Source organism: Echeneis naucrates, chromosome 5 (assembly GCF_900963305.1).
Source record: "Echeneis naucrates chromosome 5, fEcheNa1.1, whole genome shotgun sequence".
Lineage (NCBI taxonomy): Eukaryota > Metazoa > Chordata > Actinopteri > Carangiformes > Echeneidae > Echeneis > Echeneis naucrates.
Window position 1 is genome coordinate 18,209,276 of NC_042515.1, and position 21,801 is coordinate 18,231,076.

Genomic DNA, 21,801 nt, shown 5'->3' on the forward strand with positions numbered 1-21,801 from the left:
TATAGTTATAGGCCAGATGGAGTTCCTGCTGTAACTATATAATGCAGAACACGTACCCTGCATTTTTTCCTCTAATCACATTTTCTTTCTAAAATTATTTATATCAATATTTTGATCTCTACCTGCGGAAACTGTAGAGTCTCTGTACCTTTCTGTTGTGTTGCTGCCACGAAAGTCTTATAATGGATCAGAGAACTTAGAGTCAGCTTGTTATGAGAGAAACTGGAAATGTTCAAATAATGGTATCTTTTCTCTTTGCCATATGTGACAGAAGCATGTTTTTTTTTTTCAAAACACACACATTTTCAACAAGTAACAGTGTGAGTTTGTCCAATGGTGGCATACACAGTCTACACTTTACATACCAATTCACTCAACCAAAAAAAAAAAAAGTTCGTATGTTCTCCCTGTGCCTGCGTAGGTTTCCTCTCACTGTCCAAAGACATGTTTGGGTTCATTGGTGACTCGAAACTGTCTGTAGGTCTGAGTGTGAGTGTGAGTGGTTGTTGGTCTCTGTCTCTGTGTGTTGGCCCTGTGATGGACTGCTGACCTGTCCGGGGTGTACCACCCCCCTTTCAATGTGAGCTGGGATTGGCTGCAGAATCCCCTGTGACCCAGAAACAGATAAGTGGTAGAATATAGATCAACGAATGCATGGTTTGTCCCATCCATCGCTTTTACCACATTTATAAATATTATATGGCGGCTTCTTGCCTACACACAGCCCATATAGCCATTATTATATATTCATATCACCTCTGCAATCCCTCGGCGTTGGCATTTGACAAAAGCGTTGCAGAGGTATATGACATATCTGATGAAAATGCCATCATGATCTTTACTGGCCTTCGGTTATGACACTCATCGGGGTTTCCTCTCCTTGGAGGTCTTAATGAGAGCCACTCTAAGATATCACTTGTGAAATGATTTGTCACCATTTTGCATTTCACAAAATGCAAAATGGTGATAAGCTTTGACAAATGATAATTACTCTAACCTTTACGGTTTGCTGCTGACCCCATCCCAGTAGGGAAATGTGTTTACTCCAGCATTACAGAAGGAACACGTTTTTAGCCAGTCTGCCACTAAGCTCCCCTCTGACACTGAACTCATCAGCATGCCTTAAACAGTGCTCCCAGCAGTAAGGTTAGATTGGCCTTAGTTTAATAGCTATGCTCTGCAGCCGCCGTCACACCTGACTGTGGCTCCAGAGGGTTGTGCTTTCCTACAAAAAAAAAAAAAAAGGAATTGTTTTGTTATATGTGGATGGTTACTGAAGTGTAATTCATCAGATACTAGTTCTACTAGTACAGTGGTACTCTACATATAGTAGATTACAGTACACAGTGTTGGATACTGTACATCTACTGGAACAACCAACAGCCTTTGGCTCTATAGACTCCTTAAAGTGCTATCTGGCTTTTAATGGAAAAACAAAAACATATGAAACCTTTGGCCTCTTTTTGATTCTATATCAGTCCTTCCTGTGAGGTATAATCCTCACATGGAGGGCTCATTCCCCCAAATATGAAATAGGCTCCTTTCCTGTTTGAAGAATGGAATGGCACATTGCCATGAGAGCCTTCTGTCAAACTACTCCTCAAAGCTGGCTTTACAGGAAGAGGCTTAGTGAGAGGGTGACACTCATGACTAGAAGATACAGGCAGAGGGATGATGGGCTTTTACTCTGATCCTAATATTCCGAAGGCTTGAGATTCTGGTTACGTGAGGCTTTTACCAACAAGGTTTTCATTTTTATTTTTATTAAAACATTTTTTTATGTGATGGTAATGTTGTTGTGTTGGTTCTATTTGCAACATGCAATAACTCCAGATGTGTCTTTTTCTCTAATGGCCAGGCTAATGGAGCATCACAGGAAAAATAGTTTGCTCCCTGAATTCCGTTCACAGAATTCTGTCTGTGTGGGAAACACCGTTTTACTTTTGGGAAATGAAACATTTCACAGTCCTTACACATTGCTGACTTGATAGAAATTGTTGCCTTTTGTGTGGTAATTAATTGAACTTATTGCTTCTAATGAAAACCTGTTAAACCAGAAGTTTCTATCATGTATTAGCAAATTAAATCTGCTGTGGATTCTCACTGACTGGAACTTCATTAAGCTGAGTAGAAAGCATGTCTCACTGGGGGAATGGTCTGGCAAGGTTAAATAATTTAGACTTGACTAACACAAATATTATCTTCTACAACTGGATATGTCAATGTTGTGGCCTGCCTGACCTTTCCATTCCCCCTATCTGAGAGCCCCATCTATGGCTTCATAATGGTCTTTCTGCAACAGCAGCCAGGGATTCACGAACTCCACTGTGGCCTTTCTCATTCCCCCTAGCCCCAGTCAACAAAGGTGTGTTGTAACGTTTGCCTTTCTGCAGTCACAAGATTGAACAGTCACAGCATGCCTGCTTGGTTTGGTTTACTGTAAATAGGTCTGTTTTAAAGCCATAGATGGCCCTTCTGAGGTGTCAAACCCTCAGTGTAAATTCATCTGTGCTCTTTCAGCAGTTATACTAAACAGCAGTCCTGAGGTTTGTGCATGAGTTCAGTTCCAACAGTTTGCAGTTTCACTGAGCTACAGTTGGCACGCCTTTGAGCTTGTCAAAGTAATAAAAACAATCTCCCAACAATTTGCATCTGCAAATGAGTCCCCCAGATTTTTTACACATATATTCTGAAGAGATTCAAATTTGAGTCGGGGTTAATATTTCACGTATTGAAGTCCATCAACTTGTGTTAATATAACAACGATGTCTCAGTTTCTTATTAAATCATCTTTGACAAGGAATACTTTTTGTTTTCTACTGTTTTACTTGTGTAAGGCTCTTCTATAAATCACAGAACGGACTCTAAACAATAGGCCAGTGTGGTGTGAAAAAGGGGACTTAAGACATGCTACCCTGCACTTACCCTGCACATTTGAAAATGACTGAATATGAACGTAAACATGTTCCAGAGAGGCTTGAACGTAGCATTGATTGTAATATTGTGTGACTATATTATTTGTATATGTGCTTAGTATCCTTTATGGGCCAGACTTTTACATTCCTGAATTGAAATATGATTAACTGTTTTTCTTCTACAGTTTTTTGGAAAGCCCACTTTTGACAGGCCTATATTTGATGTCAGCTTCCCCTCAGGCATTTTCTGATGAAATTCCTGAATAATGTAAAAGAATCAAACTAGGTGACAAACGGCATGCTTTTGATGGCACTAATGCTGTCTTCTCTACCTTCATGCTGTCTATGATCTCAATAATACAAAATAATTCACTCAGATACAGAATTTAAACAATTCTCTAATTCCTACATTTTATCACGTGTAATTCCCATTCGGTATTCATAGTCAATGGATCATTGCATGCTTCACGTGTCATAGTGGAGACCAAAAAACCATCAATATTATAATTTTTGCATTGTCACATCTGTTAAGGCAAGAACTATGACAATGAGGATAGGCCACTTAGAACGGTCACTGTGAGGCTCCAGATGCAAACAAAGTGCGCATGAAGCTACAATTATCTTGTTCCCTTACAACAATTCACTAAAACAGCTTTCATACACAACATACCACACTGAAATGTCAGCGCAACATTTAGCACATTTCAGTCTTTCTATCTTTACTTTGCAGTTTGTTGTCAGTTATTCTGTCATGTTTTCACATTAGAAATTGCCATACACATGGACCCTCTTCACTGCAAGCACAGTCACACATTATGTGGCAGTTAAATGATCACCGATCAGGCTTCCATGAAATGTCATGGAAAATAAAATCCAACGTCTGGGTTTATGTTTTAGCTCTTTCGTGTCTGAAGATTGCTCTAGTTATTTCATTTCAATGTTCTGCTTGCAGGAGTCCAGGTGGAGATACTTGTTCACCTTCTTGGCGTTTCCGGCGCTTCTGCAGCTCTGTGTGCTGCCCTTCCTCCCTGAGAGTCCTCGATACCTGCTGATGGAGCAGAGGGATGAGGCTGGAGCAGAAAGAGGTATTCACTGCAACTTACTGGCTGCCATACCAGGCTCTGATGTCTCAAATATATTTGGGGTGGCCATTTTGCAGAACCTTTTTTTTTTTTTTTTTTAGTTTTACAACATTCACAACCAAACACGCCTGAGACTCATAATTTTGCATTGCAGAGATTTTTACATGTCACTCCAGAGTCACATAAAAAAAGGATCTCAGATTTTTTGCCCATGTTCTTTTTCCTTATTGTATTTTATCAGCCTAGTGGGAAACTGAACTTTTCTGAGGAAATGCGAGTCAAAAATGATTTATTATTTTCATAAATTGCAATCCTGGATCCGTAGACGTTCAGACAGCCAGCTGGATCACTTTGATTCTGAAGGACTTGGTTAATGGCTAATGAAGCATCTCTTATGTAACATGTCTAAGCAGATCTATGGATGTATGCTTATCATGTGTGTTCTTCATGTCTATGTGGAAATAGTTGGCTGAATCTGAACCCCAAATAGCCAATGAGCTGAATCAATAACACTTCCACCCTAACCCTTTCAATCCTTCAGTTTCCAGCTGCCCCACCCTCTAGGTAAAATATGACTTAAGTTAAGCTTAACTTTCCACTAATGTGTATCTATTCTCAACCGCATTTAAAACATTTCCAGACTTTATTCATTCATTCATTCATCTTTTACCGCGTATCCGTTACTGGGTCAATCCCAATTCACACTGGATGAGTCACAGGGCCAACACACAGAGACAGACAGAGACCAACAACCAGTCACACTCAGACAGTTTAGAGTCCCCAGTTAACCCAAACATGACGTCTTTGGACGGTGGGAGGAAATCAGAGTACCTGGAGGAAACCCACACAGAGAGGCCAGAGGCACGGGAATCGAACCCACAAACTTCTTGTTGTGAGGCTGCTTAGTTCCAGACTTTATATGACTGGTGATAGTATGACCCTGTGTGTGTATGATCGAGTGTTAAAAAGCTAAGAAATAAAACAGCATTGGGTAGAAGCATAGCTCAAAGTGCATTATTTACAAAGCATCTAGAAAATGTGACGTCAGAAGTGACTTCAATTAGTTTCTCCTATGGGGGGCCTGAGCTCTTTAATGTCTATGTCCATACATTATACATGGAAAGTCTCTGGAGGATTAGTTCTTATCTTTCATGTAGAATAAAACATCCTGTTTTTTTTTCTTTTGAGCTCAAAGTTCATTGAGGTCTCAGTGACAGAGAACGAAAATTTAAACTAAATGAGCAGAAGCTAGTGCAGAAGTTCTGCTGCAATAATAACATTTACAAACAATTTGGATTTTTGGTTTGGTTTGCTGTATAACTTTTGCCTACATATATACATCCAGTACACACAGATCATTTTTTGTTGACTGTTTTGTCAACAACAGCATTATCAAAGACAGAAAACACCCTGGCTGGTTAAGGGCTGATAACAAAGCTTTTAAATGTAATTGATTTATGGACCAGTTTCCAGAATTATTCAACCGTGATTTTCTTGTTGTTTTATACATTTATATTCTTTGGTTAACTCTAAAGTTAAAATAACACACATCATCACATCGCACATGAGGTGCTTGACAACTAAAATAGTGTTGCTATAAATGGGGGAAAACAAAACAAACTGTAATTTTTCTAAAATGATTTTGATTGTTTGATTGGCTCTAACATAATTATTTTTGTTTTTCACACTATTTCTGATTAATACTCTTCGAAATGAATATCTGTAAAAATGTCTCTTCAATAACATAAATTCTAAATTGATTAATTTCACTTAATTGTCAAACTTTATTGTTGGAGTTGTTTAAAGCTGGGGGAGTTGTCACGCTTCTGTCTGTGTGCAGCTGCTCTCATCAAATAAATAATTTCAACCTTGTTTCTGTTCAGCAGAGTAGATTGAAGAAAGTGTTTTTCGCTCTCACTTTTAGTAAAATGACCACAATGGAAGTAAGTAGAAATTTCAACCCAACCATGAAATAAGGAACGCCAACAGAGTGAGAGGCAAACAGTTTTTTTAACATATCCATTTATCTTTAAAGGCTATTTGAAGTCTCAGTGTCAAGTGTGAGGTTGGACAAACCAGTTTCTGTATGTATTCAAACTCCAAATGAGTTGATTTTCTTGACATTTCTTCTGTTAACACTGCTGCTTTGTCACCATAAAATAATCCTACCAGTGCTATTTATTGTACTAAAACTTCAAACTTCTACTTTTTGCTTACAAATAACCTTAAAAAAACCACATACAGTATTATCCATTTAAAAAAACAACTCCTCCATATCAACCCTCTGACCAGTCCCTTTCCAAGCTTCTTCAAACACTGACCTTTTCATACTTAGAGTTCTTAATCCAACAGTAATGGTCTGCTGACTCACTCTGCAACGGCTTCAGCTATAATTGTTACAACGTTCGTGCAGAAAAAATAAAATAGGTTTACTCTGCAGGGACAATTGGTGCAAACACCAATATGATGCCACATCGCTGACAGTCCCAGTTTGAGTCTCTATTAAAGCAGATCTCCATGCTTCCCTCGCAGCAGGCCGCGCTGTAAGAACAGTATTCTACACAAACCTGTGTAATAATTGGATGAATGATCAGAAAACATAACACATCTGTTTGCTTTTCAAAAACAGTGAGAGGAATTCACAGGAAGGATAGTAGAAATTAAAGGGTGATTATAACCAACTGCATACCTCTGTCCTCACCAGGCTCTGTAGGGGGAAATATAAATAATGTATATAATAATAATAATATAATAATGTAAAGACTCTCAAGTTTGCGTTTGATTTGTCTTAATCAATTAATCTCAGATAATGATAATGCAATGCAAGTTATTCTCTAATTATATAACTTTAATTATATATGTAATTATAAAAATATATAAAAGACTTCAAGGAGAAGGCCGTTTGTATGTGTTCTTTTGGTAAATGGTAACTGTAAATTGGTTACAGCAGGCTACAAGGTAAAACAAGGTTTACCTTTACCTTTACCTTTCTTTGCAATTCCAGGTTGTATTTTCAATTCCACAATTTTAGGTGACGCGCTTCTGCAAACGCCACAAAGCACCCCTAGAGATCAGTCTTAAATAGTATGACAACAGTCCACTCTGTGAGCCATCCAACTCCCACATGGTGACCTGTTTTCAGCAGTTCTCGTTGATGTCTTTTCTGTGCTGTGCCCTTAACCACCTCAACTTCCAAGAGAGTTTCACAGGAGGGAGGATTAAATTTGTGAAAAATAATGTCTTGACACCTGCTTATTCCCTTCGATGCATCACATTCATCACGTGTCCTCCAAGGTCAAACAACGTTCAGATAACCTAGTTGGCTGTGCACACACATCTGTGTGTGCTTTTCTGATTTCACGCTTTGTTCTGCATCTGACTGAGAGAAGAACATGAGCCAAATGATAATAATGGTGGTCTATGTAACATTAAGGCTGAGGAAAGAAACTGAGTAAAAAAAAATGTTTAAATTTAAGTGATCGTTTTGTATTACCTTAAAATGCTTTTGTTTTGTACTGAAGGCAGAAAAGGTGAGATAACCCGTGCAAATAGCTGAACATGTTTCATAATTATTTGCATTTAAAAACTTGTGCTAGCTAATTTACTTGCAATATAAATGTCTTTGATAATCACCATTAAGTGTAATAATCGAGAGGTCATTGCCCTTTTTATCATCTCATTTACATTTATAAAGATATTATTGGTATAACTAACTACATAAGATCTCTGCCTTGACCACATGGAAAACATAAAGCTCCAGCTTCTCCTTAATGACGTGCCATTGCTAAGAAATTCTCGAACATACTTTTCTGATTTATTGGTCATTCACAGTCTTATTGTACTATGTAATATGAATAATTTCGTTCCAGATGAAGTGGCTACATTTGTTTTGTAACTGTTTTTCAACAAATACCCAAAAAATTAACAGTCTGATCGTTTGTGTGAGAAAGATGTCATGGATTGTCCACTCATATTTTTGTCCAATTGTTTATGTGTGGCAGCCTTCCAGAGGTTTCTGGGGAAGAAGGATGTATCCGAGGAACTGGAAGAAGTCCATGCAGAGGCTCGAGCACGGGACAATCTGCACACTGTCTCTGTGGTGCACCTGCTGAGGAGCCCAGCTGTTCGTTGGCAGCTCATCACCGTCATCATCACCATGGCGTGCTATCAGCTCTGTGGCCTCAACGCTGTAAGCTCCAACTCTCATTTAACTGGAATCACGTTCTAGCTCACAAGATGCACACATAAGAAAAAGAGTAGGGAGAGAATGAGCGCAGGAGGAGGGGATTTTCAACACAGGTGCAATCAGGAACATATGATGCTGCGTGAAGTTCATAGAAATAAGGGAGCAGCAGCAGCAAAGGTCTATATGGAAACATTGTCTGTATAAACCATAGAGGCTGAAGGTCCTGTCACACAACATCCCCAACTTTTCAATAAGTTTTGGTCCTCAGTGCCATGAAAGGAAGGTGCAAAGAGCCTTTCTTCTTCAACTTAAGAGACTCAAACAAGAGAAAATCTCTACTGTGTTCTTATCAAAGCAACCTCTCCTGTTCGTCAGCTGGGGCAGGCAGTATGAATGCTCCTGGTGCCTTGTTGTGCTGAAACATCTTTAGTCTGTGAAGGAGTCTGACACACTCAGGAGAGTATAGAAAGACAGAACAGAGACAGGATGGGGAAAGCAGGGGAGGGTACAAAAACAGCAACAACAGCAAAAACAATATGAGAGCAGTGGTTGCAGGATTTCCAGTGCAAATTTACCCTTTTGTATAGTATAATTTGAAATGATGAGCTGTGTATCCCTGAGTGTGTGATTATGTATCAGTTGTGCACCTTATATGTAGTGAGTGTGTGTATGTGTATGCTATGGTTTGTCATTGGATGCTGTGGGTAGCTGACTGTAGCTGATGTTGGGGCCCGGAACAACACGGCCCCGGCCTGGGATAGCAGGCAGGCCACCTGCCACCTGCCACCTGCCCCCAGGAGACAACCACAGGCCCAAGCCATGCAAGGACCTGCAGGGAAACACATGAGCAGTCCACAGAGAGACAGGGGAGACGAAGGACCCCAGGTCTACTATTACACCCCCCACAGGACAAACTAAGTCCAGGGGCACGGAGCCCCCCCAGGTAGAGACCGGATTGCCCAGCCCCTGCACGTAAATGGGGCCAGCCAAAGTCATCCACATCCAGCCCTGCCACTCCCAGACAAGGGGGTGAAACAAAACACCCCATACTCCTCCGCCCAAATTGGGACCAAGCTCTCCACAGGGGCAGATGTAGTCCAGGACACCTCAGACCAGCCAGGGGCCCATTGTACAACGGCAAGGCCTGCGACCAACACCAGCCCAGCCACCACGTTGGGAGGCAGACCGCCAACCTGGCCCGCACTGAAGGTCCCTCCCACCCATCAGGCCACAGACCCCCAGTCTAACCATGGTGCAGTCAGTGACATGTAGTTAAAATTGGAGGAGGCAGACATGGCATGTGAGCCCCCCCCACCTGATCGGGCGTTTCATCGCCATTTCATCGCCGTTTGATCGGTCCAACTGCTCGACCAATGATGCCATCTCCACTGCGCTCCACTCAGCCCGCACACATCCGAACTGAAGAAACTCCGATGTTAGAATGCTGTTCATTGACTTCAGCTCAGTGTTCAATGCAATACGTGGTTCACACTGCATCTTTCTCTTGCCATGCTTCCTGCCAGCCTCACTGCCACTGACTGCCTGAATAACGGCATGAAAAGCCCCCAAAAAACAGTGCTGTCGGTGAAATAAGTCAGTTGTCACACACAAATTTGCAGCTCACTGCAAATAATGTCCCTCTGCTTCTGTGCGTATAGAGGTGTGAACCCAAATCTGTCTCTCAGAGACTCAGCCCGCTTTTCTGTAGTTTCTTTCTTAAATTTCACTTCACACAATGAGTGAAGAATATGATTTGAAATTTAGATTTGCTTTATTGTTTAAAAATAGGTTTCAACATAAACTAAACATTGTTCCCTGACCTAATTAAAGTGGCTTGGCCCCTGTTGGTGCTCTCTATTACTGTCTAAGACAGCCTGAGGGCATGGAGAAGTCACCAGGGGTCACTATGTCTTAAACACTTTGTTGACAGTGCAGGATGGTAAATCATCCTCCGCTTGCTGTGCTGCAGTGGCTAATGACCGAACTCTCTGTTTGGGGCTTGTATTTGCAGAAAGTTCCCCAACATGTGGAGAATTGCAGCTTATTGCAGGCACCCCTAACCTGAAAGAAGGAAATGACAACAGTGTGTGCAGCAGAAAGGCGACATCACGTTCTGTAACAAGAAGGAGCAGTTTCAAACATTCGTCTATGCTGACATGAGGAATGCAATCAAAATGGTTCCTTTGGAAAATGAAATGAATAAAATGAAATTTTATTCATATCATTTCATTTTTAACCACTTATCTGTCAGGGGGGATGCTTGAGCCAATCCCTGCTGGTGCATCCTGGCGTACAAGCACATGCATGAACTGCATGATGGGACATGTTTGGGTTTAATTTGAATTTTAATATATGATAGGTTGATCCACTTCTCTGTGAAATGCAGGAAGCCCAGAAATCACACAGATCATTTAAATAATCATTGCTATGAACGCAGCTCCATTTACATATTTCTATTATTCTGTTTCCAAGAAGACAGGAATGTAATCATTCTGGGGGTCTTTACTTTGACTGATATGGGCTATCCACTCCCGTCACCATCATTTCTTATAGCACTGTGGTGAACCAGTCTTGACAGCTGAGAGATTTTCCTGAAGAGTTACATTTGGTGTAACTTAAAATTTCTGACAACGTGGGTTTGGACAGTGCAGGTGATATGGACATATGTCCAGCATGTGCTGTTCTCATGTTTTAACATCACGTGGCTGTTGAAGTCACAAATGCGTAGTTTTGAGAAGACTCTCTTTTTTATTTGCCACACAAAACAGTGAAGTAACAGAGTGGGCCAAAGGCTGTCTGAAGATCCAGAGGCAGCACGGCGGCATAGTGGTTAGCTCTGTTGCCACACATAAAGAAGGATGTGGGTTCAGTTCCCAGCCTGGGGCCATTCTGTGTGGAGTTTGTATGTTCTCCACGTACCGGTGACTCTAAACTGTGTGAGTGGTTGTTGGTCTCTGTCTGTCTCTGTGTGTTGGCCCTGTGACGGACTGCTGACCTGTCCAGAGTGACCCCGCCCTCAGCTAGTGTGAGCTGGGATTGGTTCCAGCGCCCTCAACAGAAACAGAAAATCGGTTCAAGATGAATGAACGAAAGTAGCCAATACAGTCGGTTTCCTAGGAGAAGTACAAGATTTTTCTCAATGTACTAATTTCATTCAACAGATGAATAAAAGTTGAGCACTTGTCAAGGGAAGGCCAAATAGAGTGAAAAAGAAATTTCCGTCTGGATTTTGAGCCATTCAGAATCCATCAATTATAAAAACAAGCATCTCGCATAATTTGAAGTTAGAAAGGAGTTCTCGTCTACCTTAACTTCCATCCACACCTCATAATGAGCCTAGATAATTTCTAAGGAGGTCTCTTTCCTGTTTTTCCTATCATTATACAAGCAGATAATAAAAACGTTATCACAGCGATATATGGCCAGTTTATTGCCCAGAGTAATGTTGCTCTTTAAGGAAGGAAACTGAGATAAACTACACCTGATAAAAACCTCATTTGTAAGTAAATAACTTTTTTAATTGGAAAGACTGTGCCTTTCTTTCAGACAAACGAAACAAGGAAAACATACAGTCATTAAACATTTATCAATTCCTCTGACCTCTGACTATTTACATTCTGAATCTTTTTTATGGAATGGGTGAGGGCGGGTTTTTGGCTGAAAGGAGAAAAAAAGAGACATTCTTTTTAAATAATTAAACAGGTGAGAATTTCTACTTTCTTTGAAGGATGACAGAAAGGTTAATGATGATGTGAAGAGAGCAGGCAGTGGTGAATAAAGCCTCGAAATAGTGACATAAGACAGCTCAGCAAACTGAAAATATTTGCAGCAAAATAATTGAAATCGAAGGGCCTTTTGACTTTGCGTGTTGCTTTAGGTCTGTTTACCCAAATAAATGTGATGAGAAAGAGGATCATAATTAAAATCTCAGTACGTTGCAAAAGTTACACTGGACAAGGAAATCGAGGTATATTCTATGGTTGCACCTAATTGATTTTTGATAAGAAGATTGCTTCAGATAAAAGGAATGTTTATATAATTATTTTGGCACTTACAAGGCAGCAGAATGGACTGAATTCGTATTAAAACCTACTTTTCATTGCAGATGTATATGAAAGTCTTGTTTTCTTGCAGATCTGGTACTACACCAACGGGATTCTTCGGGAAGCGGGCTTTGCTGAACAGATCCTCCCTTACATCACCCTGAGCACTGGGACTATCGAGATATTGTCTGCCATCGTCTCAGTGAGTGCCGCTACTTGAAAACAGACCAAACTTGTCATTGAGTTTTATTTCAGAGCTGGTCTTAAACTGTTGGTCAGCTCTTCTATCTCAGTGCTATTTTAATACACCTCTTTCAATGTGTGGCCGCAAAGATGTGACATGTACTGAGAGAGACATTTGATTGGTTCAGCTGTAATTTTAATGCTCCCGATCTAAGTTGGCCGGTGTGCAGGATTCCTGCGCAGGGCTTAGTTGTTGAGAAAAAGGCAGAGCCTCCCTGCTGGAGCAACCGATTTATCTGTAAATGGCTGAGCAGAGAGCATTTTGCTCATCGGAGGAATTAGTAGGTGGGAGCTTGTTAGGCAGATACTGTGTTATTTTGAACCACGGGTTTACGTTATGATGGACATTCACTGATCGTTTAATATAACACACAAAATACTGACAATGTGCATCATAAAGATCACAACAAGACCTTTAGTAAAAGCCAGTACTAATAAATCCGCATTTCTGACACCTATACATCCTGAAACTGAGTAGCATGAGGTACCCAAGAGACAACACCTATAGCTGCTTGCAGACAGACCTTGCACATATCATTTTTAGGTTAAAGAATATTTAAATGGAGCCTCAATAAAAAAAAAATCCAATCATTTAACCAGGAAGAACTGGATAAGTAGGATATTCCCAGGCGGGTTTTTAGTAGTAGTAGTCATCTCCAATTTACTTTCCACAGTACTTGACCACGGTCATGGTGTTGATTAAAATTTATATGTTACTGCTAGCTGTCTGGAATTTTCACCGTGATTTAGCTTGAAACAATGACTATTTAAAAATATTAATTTATTAATGTAACAGGTCGGAACACTTGGGGTAAAGGAAAGATAACTTTACTTTTGGCTTTTACCTTGCGTCTTACCCAACAGAGTTATCATTAAAATGGAATAAAGATCTTAAAATGGTCAGCATCCTGATATGTACAAAAGTCAGTGAGCATGTCTGCACAGAGGAAGGCACATCTATGGCTTATATTGACATCAGGGTACCTACAAACTGGAACGAGCCAAATGAAGTCTGTTGAATTTGACTCAAGTGGTTTATTCAGTGCAGCTCTTTCCTTTGAAAGTTTACTCTGTGTCCTGATAATAAATCAAATCAATTCATGTACTTATTACAAAGGATGCCATTGGATCATTGACATGTTCCTAAATGTAATCTCCACACAATGGCACTTGTTTTATTGTTACCTCTTTGAATTCCCCACTGAGGTGGAGATACTTTCATTTACAAGTATGGTCCTGTCGTACTCACAAAGGGTGAGGAGAGCATGAATATGGAGAACAAGAGTTGTATTAAAACCTGCTTGAAGACTATAAGTGTCTAATAGAGGAGCCAAATCTATTACCAACACCCACTTTCTGAAGGATCTCAAAGAGAAGCTTCACTCATCACTTAATAAGATGCCTCGTTAAAATGTAAATTGCTTGAGAAGCCTGTGCGTGTTGGAAAATGAGCCCTGAGCTTTTATGAAAATGAGTTGGTCTGCTGAAATAATTAGGCACAATGCTCTTAAGTCAGCGAGGGATACGCTTTTGCAATGATTTTTGTGTCTGCTAGAAGAAGGGATATTGGCTGGTCGGAGCCACAATAAGTATGATTTTTGTCGTTTGTTCTGCTCAAGCATAAATATTATAGTTGCCTATAAAGAACTGAGGCCAAGCCCATTTTAATTTCAGAAATCAGTTTTGAAGCTGCCTCTCACAATAGCTGTTATGCTAATTGTGCAGAGTCAGTCAGGTGCTGTTCCACTTTTATGTACGTAATTATTTCAGGTTTAATTGCAGCCCTAAAATATTTTTAGGTAACTGATTAGAAACATTTCATTTAACAAGTTAGTGAATAGAGCCAGTTTAACTTTGCAATTGATGCTTTTCCATTTTCATCTCATCAAAGCGATCAAAATGGGTTTAGTTCTTAGTTTTTAAATATACCTATTGATGGATTCTAAAATTCTTTTACACACATCAGTTTCAAAGAGCAACTACAGCTCCTGTCTCCATGCTGGACAGTCGTTCCGATTCAATGATCAAGATGTCTAACTGTCTAAATGTCTCAGTAGGCCTCGGGCACAAATTGTCCAAGCTCACAGTGGGACTTTCCTAACAGGTCACACTGGCACACTCGTTCACAGCATTCATGCAGACCAAACCTTTAGGATATAGTAAGGGATGTTCTTTAAGGTATTTAATTTCTACTTGTTTCTATTTTTGAATGTTAAAAAGTTAGACCTATAATAGTTCAATTCATCGGCCCTTTGCGGGCAGAAAAACAAGCAAAAGCCAAACAAACAAATGATCACATCGTTTAGCTCAGTCTCTCACCTTCTCTGAAACTGTGTTCAGCTGCTAAATGCTCCCCTCTGTTTGCCAGTTAGTCACTAACTTTGTTTTTCTGCTGTTTGGTGCCAGGTTGGTTGAATGCAGTGAGTTCAGCTTTCTCACTAAAAACAGCTGCTTGCTTCTGAGAACCATGCTGAGCACAAAGAGACATAAAACTAAATACCTGCGGGTCAGAAAATCAAAACAATGAGCTCAAAGATGCTATGAAGCCCCATATAGCCGAAAGGAAAATAGTGTCTGCTGATAAATCTGTGGATTTCTCACCATGGGTGATTTCTTTCACATCACCCATAGTCAAATCAGCTCACTGTTTTGTATCTCAACTTATATGGAGCAGTACAGCTTTATCTTCACGTTAATTGACTCAATATGGTTATATTATTTGAAGCCACTGAAGCAGAAACACCTTGTAGCTTTTCTGGGCTTCTGGCATTTTCATAACTCTGAGTGACTCCCCATACTAGTCACTGTTTCTTATTCTCGCCTGTTAACTCCGGTGGCTGTTTGATGTTTGGTTTCAGGCAGCCACTTGACCACTGCACTAAGTGTGTGGTTATAAAAAAGCAACAATCTATATTTCACACTTAAAGAGATTTTGGATTGAGTTTAGAAGTTTAAAGAAGAATGTTGGTGTTAAAACTTGTAGAGAAGATGTGCAGCGCAAGCTTTAAGTTTCCTGCAGTTTTTCATATTTGGACAAAATTGTCTGGCAGTATTTCTTTTGCATTCATTATATATTCATATTTTTCTAATTGTTGAATAGTTCCCGGTAGCACGGTGGCATACAGTAGTTGTTAGCGCTGTGCAGAGTTTGCATGTTCTCCCCGTCCCTGTGTGGGTTTCCTCCCACCGTCCAAAGACATCATGTTTGGGTTAACTGGTGACTCTAAACTGTCTGTAGGTCTGAGTGTGACTGGTTGTTGGTCTCTGTCTGTCTCTGTGTGTTGGTCCTGTGATGGACTGGTGACCTGTCCAGGGTGTACTCCGCCGTCACCCGGTGTGAGTTGGGATTGACTCCCGGAAACTGAAGTATCTGCAGCAGGGAGGTGATCTCACTGAATGACTGAGCTGCAGGTGACTCACTTCAAACACCAGCATGCAGCCTCCATAGACAAGATTTCCCTTCAGCGAAACATGCACCTCCCCGTCAGCCACGGCCAAGTCAACTTCTCATGCCAGATGATCATCAGCAACTGGCTGATGATCAAATGATCAATCAGTCACATTGCCGGGAATTAGTTCCATGTCAAATGTGGCCTATACAGCAACTCACACCGTCCGACCTTTTTGTTCATGGTGATGTTCTGCTTACAATACACCAAACAAGATACCTTGCACGTGACTTGTTTTGCTTTATGACAGTATCTTAGTTAGCTTTTTCTTAAAAGCCTCTTGCTTTTTGAGTGCCAAGTCAAAACTTTTGCATAGTTTTGTTATTTTATTGCATTAATTCCATTAACGGACAGATTTGAGCCTTGTGTTCACAGTCCGGGACACTGTGACATCAGATTAAAGAGATTAGTTTGAAATGTGGCTTCAGGAGCTTCCAGTACTTATGGTATTAAAACCAAACTCCACACGCAGCTTCACTTGAATGGCAAACATTTCAAAGCGGAGTTTTAATTCCTAAATCTTGTGATATGTGCTTCCTAATTTGAAACTTTAAATGCACCACAGGATCGCTGTAACTCTAGCTTTAATACATAAGTAATATCCTTCTAGCACACAAACAATCATTTCTGACATCGTGGATTTTACAAATTCCAGCTCAAGCAGATGAAAAATAGCCACTGCAGAAATCTCAGTATGTGCTTGGTCACCTGCAAAATCGGCCCCTCTCTGTATACACACACATGAAAATCTGAGAGGAAAGATTAGTTTTGCATTCTACAGTTTGGTCTTAATGAGTTTTGGGAGTTGCCAGGCATCAGGTGCACTCAGGAGACACCACCTTTCCTCGTATTGTTCTGCAGGGAAATTAAGATTCTATGATTGCAGACAAAACAGAGGATGACGGCTGTCACGTATGGGTTCCTTGTGTGAGAACCATGTTATGTGACAATCAAAGTTAAGCCAGGAATTGTTTGGACCTTCATTCTCACATTGGGCGAGGGGCGGGGTCACCCTGGACAGGTCACCAGTCCATCACAGGGCCAACACACAGAGACAGAGACAAACAACCACTCACACTCAGACCTACGGACAATTTACAGTCACCAGTTAACCCAAACATGATGTCTCTGGACAGTGGGAGGAAAGCAGAGGAGAACCGGGGGAGAATGTACAAACTCCACACAGAAAGTCCACAGGTCCGGGAACCAAACCCACAACCTTCTTGTTGTGGGGCAACAGAACTAACCAGTATGCCTGATTTTCAGCCTGTGAACGCAGTTCTTTTCAATGTTCCAAAACACTCAAATCAGTTTAATTCAAATGTTTTTTTACTGAACTTGGCTGAATGGTGACTATTCCCATGTTGGTTTTTAATTTCTGATAGTAATAGTTTCCTGAGTTAATATCAGAGATGAGCACTGGCTTATGATGACTTTTAAATTGGGGTTCTTTTTTAGCACTAATGTTGGACTTACTAAGCCTGATTCCAGCTGACTTCCCCTCAGGGCTCCTGCTGTGAGAACTGTGTGAACAAATCACTGAACATGCATCCTTGTCCAGTGAAAATAGTGAGTAACTGACAGATTCGTTTTGTGAAGTGATTAAGTTCAGTTTGTTCATCCAAAAGATTTTATTCTTCTGAACAAATATTGTTTGCGAATGGGCTTTGCCATCACTAAATGCTGCTCATCAGATGGTTTTAACTGGTGGTAGCAATATGAATGCATTCTGCATTTTGGTAACTAACCATGAAATTGTCTGTGCCTAATTGCTGTGACTGTGCGGCAGGTCACTATCAATTTTTTATGTGAATTAGATTTCTGCTTCCTATGCATGGTCAAGAAGCACAAAGATGCACATGCTTTATTCGGTGCGTGCCATTGATGAAACCATGTCTGTCACAATGTATTACCATCGACCAAAGTAGCATTAAAGAGAATGTCTGAATGACAATCACAGATGACAATATGAAGAAAATGTCCTCAACAGTTCTTCTCATAATTGGTATATTTGATATTGGTCAAACATTTATGTTTGAAATCAGCATTATAACATGCTTGAACTCTTGAGGCAGTGCTTGTCCTTGGATCAGAACAATGTTATCTTGTCCCAGGCTAATTTAACACCTCTGTTTTCACCAGCTTATTAGTCGAATCTTATAGTTGCTTGCTCCAGTTTTGTGCCCCCTGAGGCAAGGACATCAGTTGTACAACTAAACCCAGATACACATTGTTTGACAAAACCTTCTATATTTGGACACCACGACAGGCACAGGTGGATTTATAGTGGAAGGAAAATTGCTAAAATGTGCCCTCTCACATAAAGGTTATGCCCACACCTTTACTTATTGTTTATTCATCCAAATTCCTCCAACCATTAGTACGGAGAGTGGCACTGGTACTGTGGATTTAGATTTAATGAAGTGATCCATGAATGTAGGGAGCTAAATCCTTAAGATAGAATTTTGACAATTCACAGGGCACATGGCACAGCATTCATCTTTAATCTAAACTTCACTTAAGATACTGCACACAGCAGAATTTTTACTTTTGCTTCTCTAACTGGACACAAGTCAATTTTGATCTTCCTCAGTCAAAGACAACGCGAACACATGGTCACGGGATAAAATGAGACACACCCTTATTGTAGGTTTGACAATTGCTGCAGACAGAATAATGCTAGTACACAACTTAATTTGTAAAGAAGTTGCATATAGTGACTTGTAATAAATTTTTTGTTGTGTTGTTTTAAATTACAATAGGCAACAACAAAGAGTTTCCAAACCCGACCCAGCTAATATAGTGTATTTCTGACTAGGTGTTGTCATGTTAAGCTGGATGAGACAGTCTTTTGCCTGAGTTATTGTATTCCCCAGCAATGTGGACACCTGCGGTTGTACGGTGGCCACAGATCAAATTTCTGATTTACAATAAGATTGTCAGACTGACTATCACTCCTTTGGGTCTCCTGCTGTAGATTAATGAAGTGATTCATTCACTTCTTACTGCTGTGAGCTTCTTCACCCCAATCCACGACGGCCATGTCTGCTCACATCTGCTCCTGACTTTCTGTTGCAGTTGTATGTATTTATGCCATTGTTGAATTTCACACCTCATTAAACCTGAATGCATCATTGATCATCCATAAAAGACTTATTTAACCCTTTCTTTGTTGGACTCTTTTACACCATTTTTTCCCTCATTTCTTTTTTCTGGTTTTAACTCAGCTAATATATTTGATTAAGAAACACATTAAGAAGAAAATAACCACCACGGTGTATTTAATGTACGATGCCGCTCACTGACCTCCTGCCCTATTTTCTTGTACCCCACTGAGCCATCGCCTTTTCACTGTGGCACTCTTGTCACTGCATGGATGGCCAACACAGAATAACTGTGGACTCTGTGCCACCATTCATTAAATCACACAATATGACGTCATACTGTACTGGCCTTTGGCACATTAAAGACTAAACACAAGCAAATTATCACACAATAGAATATGGTCATACAAACACATTTCACACTACAATAATATGAAAAAGACTGAAAAAGGGAGATAGATAGATAGATAGAAAAACCTCAAACTGACAGATATAGATAAACGTTCAATGGAAAATGTGACTGACTAATGCTCAAGCCTGAGTAAGTTTGTTTTGTCTTTGCATGCTGTACAAATATGATTATCTGCAAATGACTTTGTCTGGAGGCAGGAAGGCAATATATCTTCTCTAATCTCTTCAGCTATGCTTACAGACTACAGAATGCCAATGTGTGTGTCGACTGTCACGGGTGTGACAACGATCACAGTGTCATTGTCAGCGTGCGCCTATGTGACAGATTTCCTCATATAAAGCCTCTCACAAGGATTTAAGCAGGGGTGGTGAAGGGCCAGTGGTGCCCCAAGCTGTGGACAGCTGTCTTTAATGGCTCATCTGCTTGATGTGATGAATAATGACCGGATGTTTTAGTCCTGCCAACCATGAGGGGCAGAAGTCGTCAGCCTGACCTCCATGGAGTCTGCCGAGAACCAGAACCACGTGTTTCACATTGGCAAGAGTGGCCATTTAATCCAGATGCATCAGTAATGCATTGTGTCATATGTGAGGGTGGATGGCAGATGCCATATTTGTATTATTTGATTACAAGCCATTAAATTGATGGTTTTGATCATTACCACGGCTAATGAAGACTGACAGGTGTGGTGTATTTGGAAGTATTTTCACCAACAGTCAACAGTCTGTCTATGTATAATACAAGCACACAGAGGACTCAATGCCTGAAAGACAGAATATATGATAAACACAGTAAGGTACCTTCATTCCTCTTCTACTTTTCTCAGTGTGACTGATAATAACATATACATGACTAGTGCTGATGGGAGATCACTTCTGCCCTTGCTCTTTATCATACAGGCAGATACACGCACTTTATGCTGAGCCTCATAAATATTAATCTTTGTACACTTTCACAGACTGTAATGAGCTGTGGCTTTGTGTGTGTGTGTGTGTGTGTGTGTGTTTGCAACCGCAGCATGGGCAGTGTCTGGAAGAGGACTAGCCTCGCACATACACACAGATCTTAAGCAGATACTTTCTAGGTCATAAACTGCTGCCGGTCAGAAATGGCTGAAAATAAATTTCACAGCAGAGGGATATTCATTAATCCAGAATGTCTCCAGATGAGGATAATCAACACTTCTTGTTTATTGTACACATAGAAAGGTACCATATATAATGAGCTCCGCTCAACAGCCCCTCTATACATGGATATATATATACTGAATAAAAATCACAAACTCATCAACAACCTATCCAAATCCCACCATGAATGTCTAAATTCTGTGAGGCCCTGTGGAAGAGGGTCTGCAGCTGGAGCTTTGCTGGGCGAGGGGGGCTCACACCTGTGTCTGATTATTGGCTGTGAACGAGTCAGGTCTTCATCTTCTGGCCTGCACTAAGTGACCCTACTAAAAAGCATTTGGGAAGTGAGCAGGGCATGTGGAATTATGTGTGTGGACGTTTTGACCAAACTGACACTGTCACCTCAACAGGCTGCAAGTGTGATTGGCCTATAAACACACAGCACTGACAGAAACTCTTGGAAAAGTCTCTGTCTGACATGTATACTGTTCTCTTTTCTTCAATTGTTTCCAGGGGTTGGTGATAGAAAGAATTGGGAGGAAGCCTCTCCTCATATTTGGTTTCTCGGCCATGGCTTTCTTCTTCGGCCTACTCACGATATTTCTCAACTTCCAGGTGAGCAGCTCTTCTTGTTCTTAAGTTCTAATGTAGCGTAAGGAAACGCTATATAACACATGCGAAGGGACAAAACACGAAGCTGCGGCTCATAGCTGTAGCTCAGTCCTTCTCTCCAGCTATCACTCCCCTCCTGACATCAGAATAAATCATATCAAAAAGTGATGGTGAATGTACCATCAAACATCTGTCCACACTAGCTGTTCAATGCGATATTTAAAAGTCACAAGTCATTGCAGCCAGGTTGCTTTTCTTTTTTGCATTCATTTGCAGCTCGCACGTGTGATACTAACAAATATCACTTCTGAAAATATCTTGTGCATCAAACGTTATTAATGGACAATTATTAATTGTTAATAATAATTATTAATAATAGACAAATAATAATTGTCTATTAATAGTAATTATTATCTATTAGAGCAGGTGCCGTGGCTTTTGTGGTCTGTGAAGGTCCTTGTGCTTACTGAGAGCAGCTGAAATCACAAAATCAGATCTGACATGGTTTGTGGTTAAATAAAACCATCTCCTTGTTTATGAAAAGTAATTACTGAAACTGACTGTAGTCTTTTTAGCTTTGGTCTGTATGCTTTGTCTTGTTCTTTGAGGTTTTCACCATAGGCACTTC

The 21,801-nt window shown here is 40.4% G+C and overlaps 1 protein-coding gene across 1 annotated transcript in view; it reads left to right on the forward strand.

Annotated features, from left to right (window-relative positions):
- Positions 1 to 21,801, forward strand: part of slc2a9l2 (solute carrier family 2 member 9, like 2) — a 67,652-nt gene that overhangs the window by 13,786 nt on the left and 32,065 nt on the right. Inside the window, exons 6-9 of the mRNA XM_029502312.1 lie at positions 3,868 to 4,000; positions 7,999 to 8,186; positions 12,318 to 12,428; positions 21,075 to 21,176. Coding sequence (XP_029358172.1) covers positions 3,868 to 4,000; positions 7,999 to 8,186; positions 12,318 to 12,428; positions 21,075 to 21,176 — 534 coding nt within the window. The remainder of the gene's footprint in view (positions 1 to 3,867; positions 4,001 to 7,998; positions 8,187 to 12,317; positions 12,429 to 21,074; positions 21,177 to 21,801) is intronic.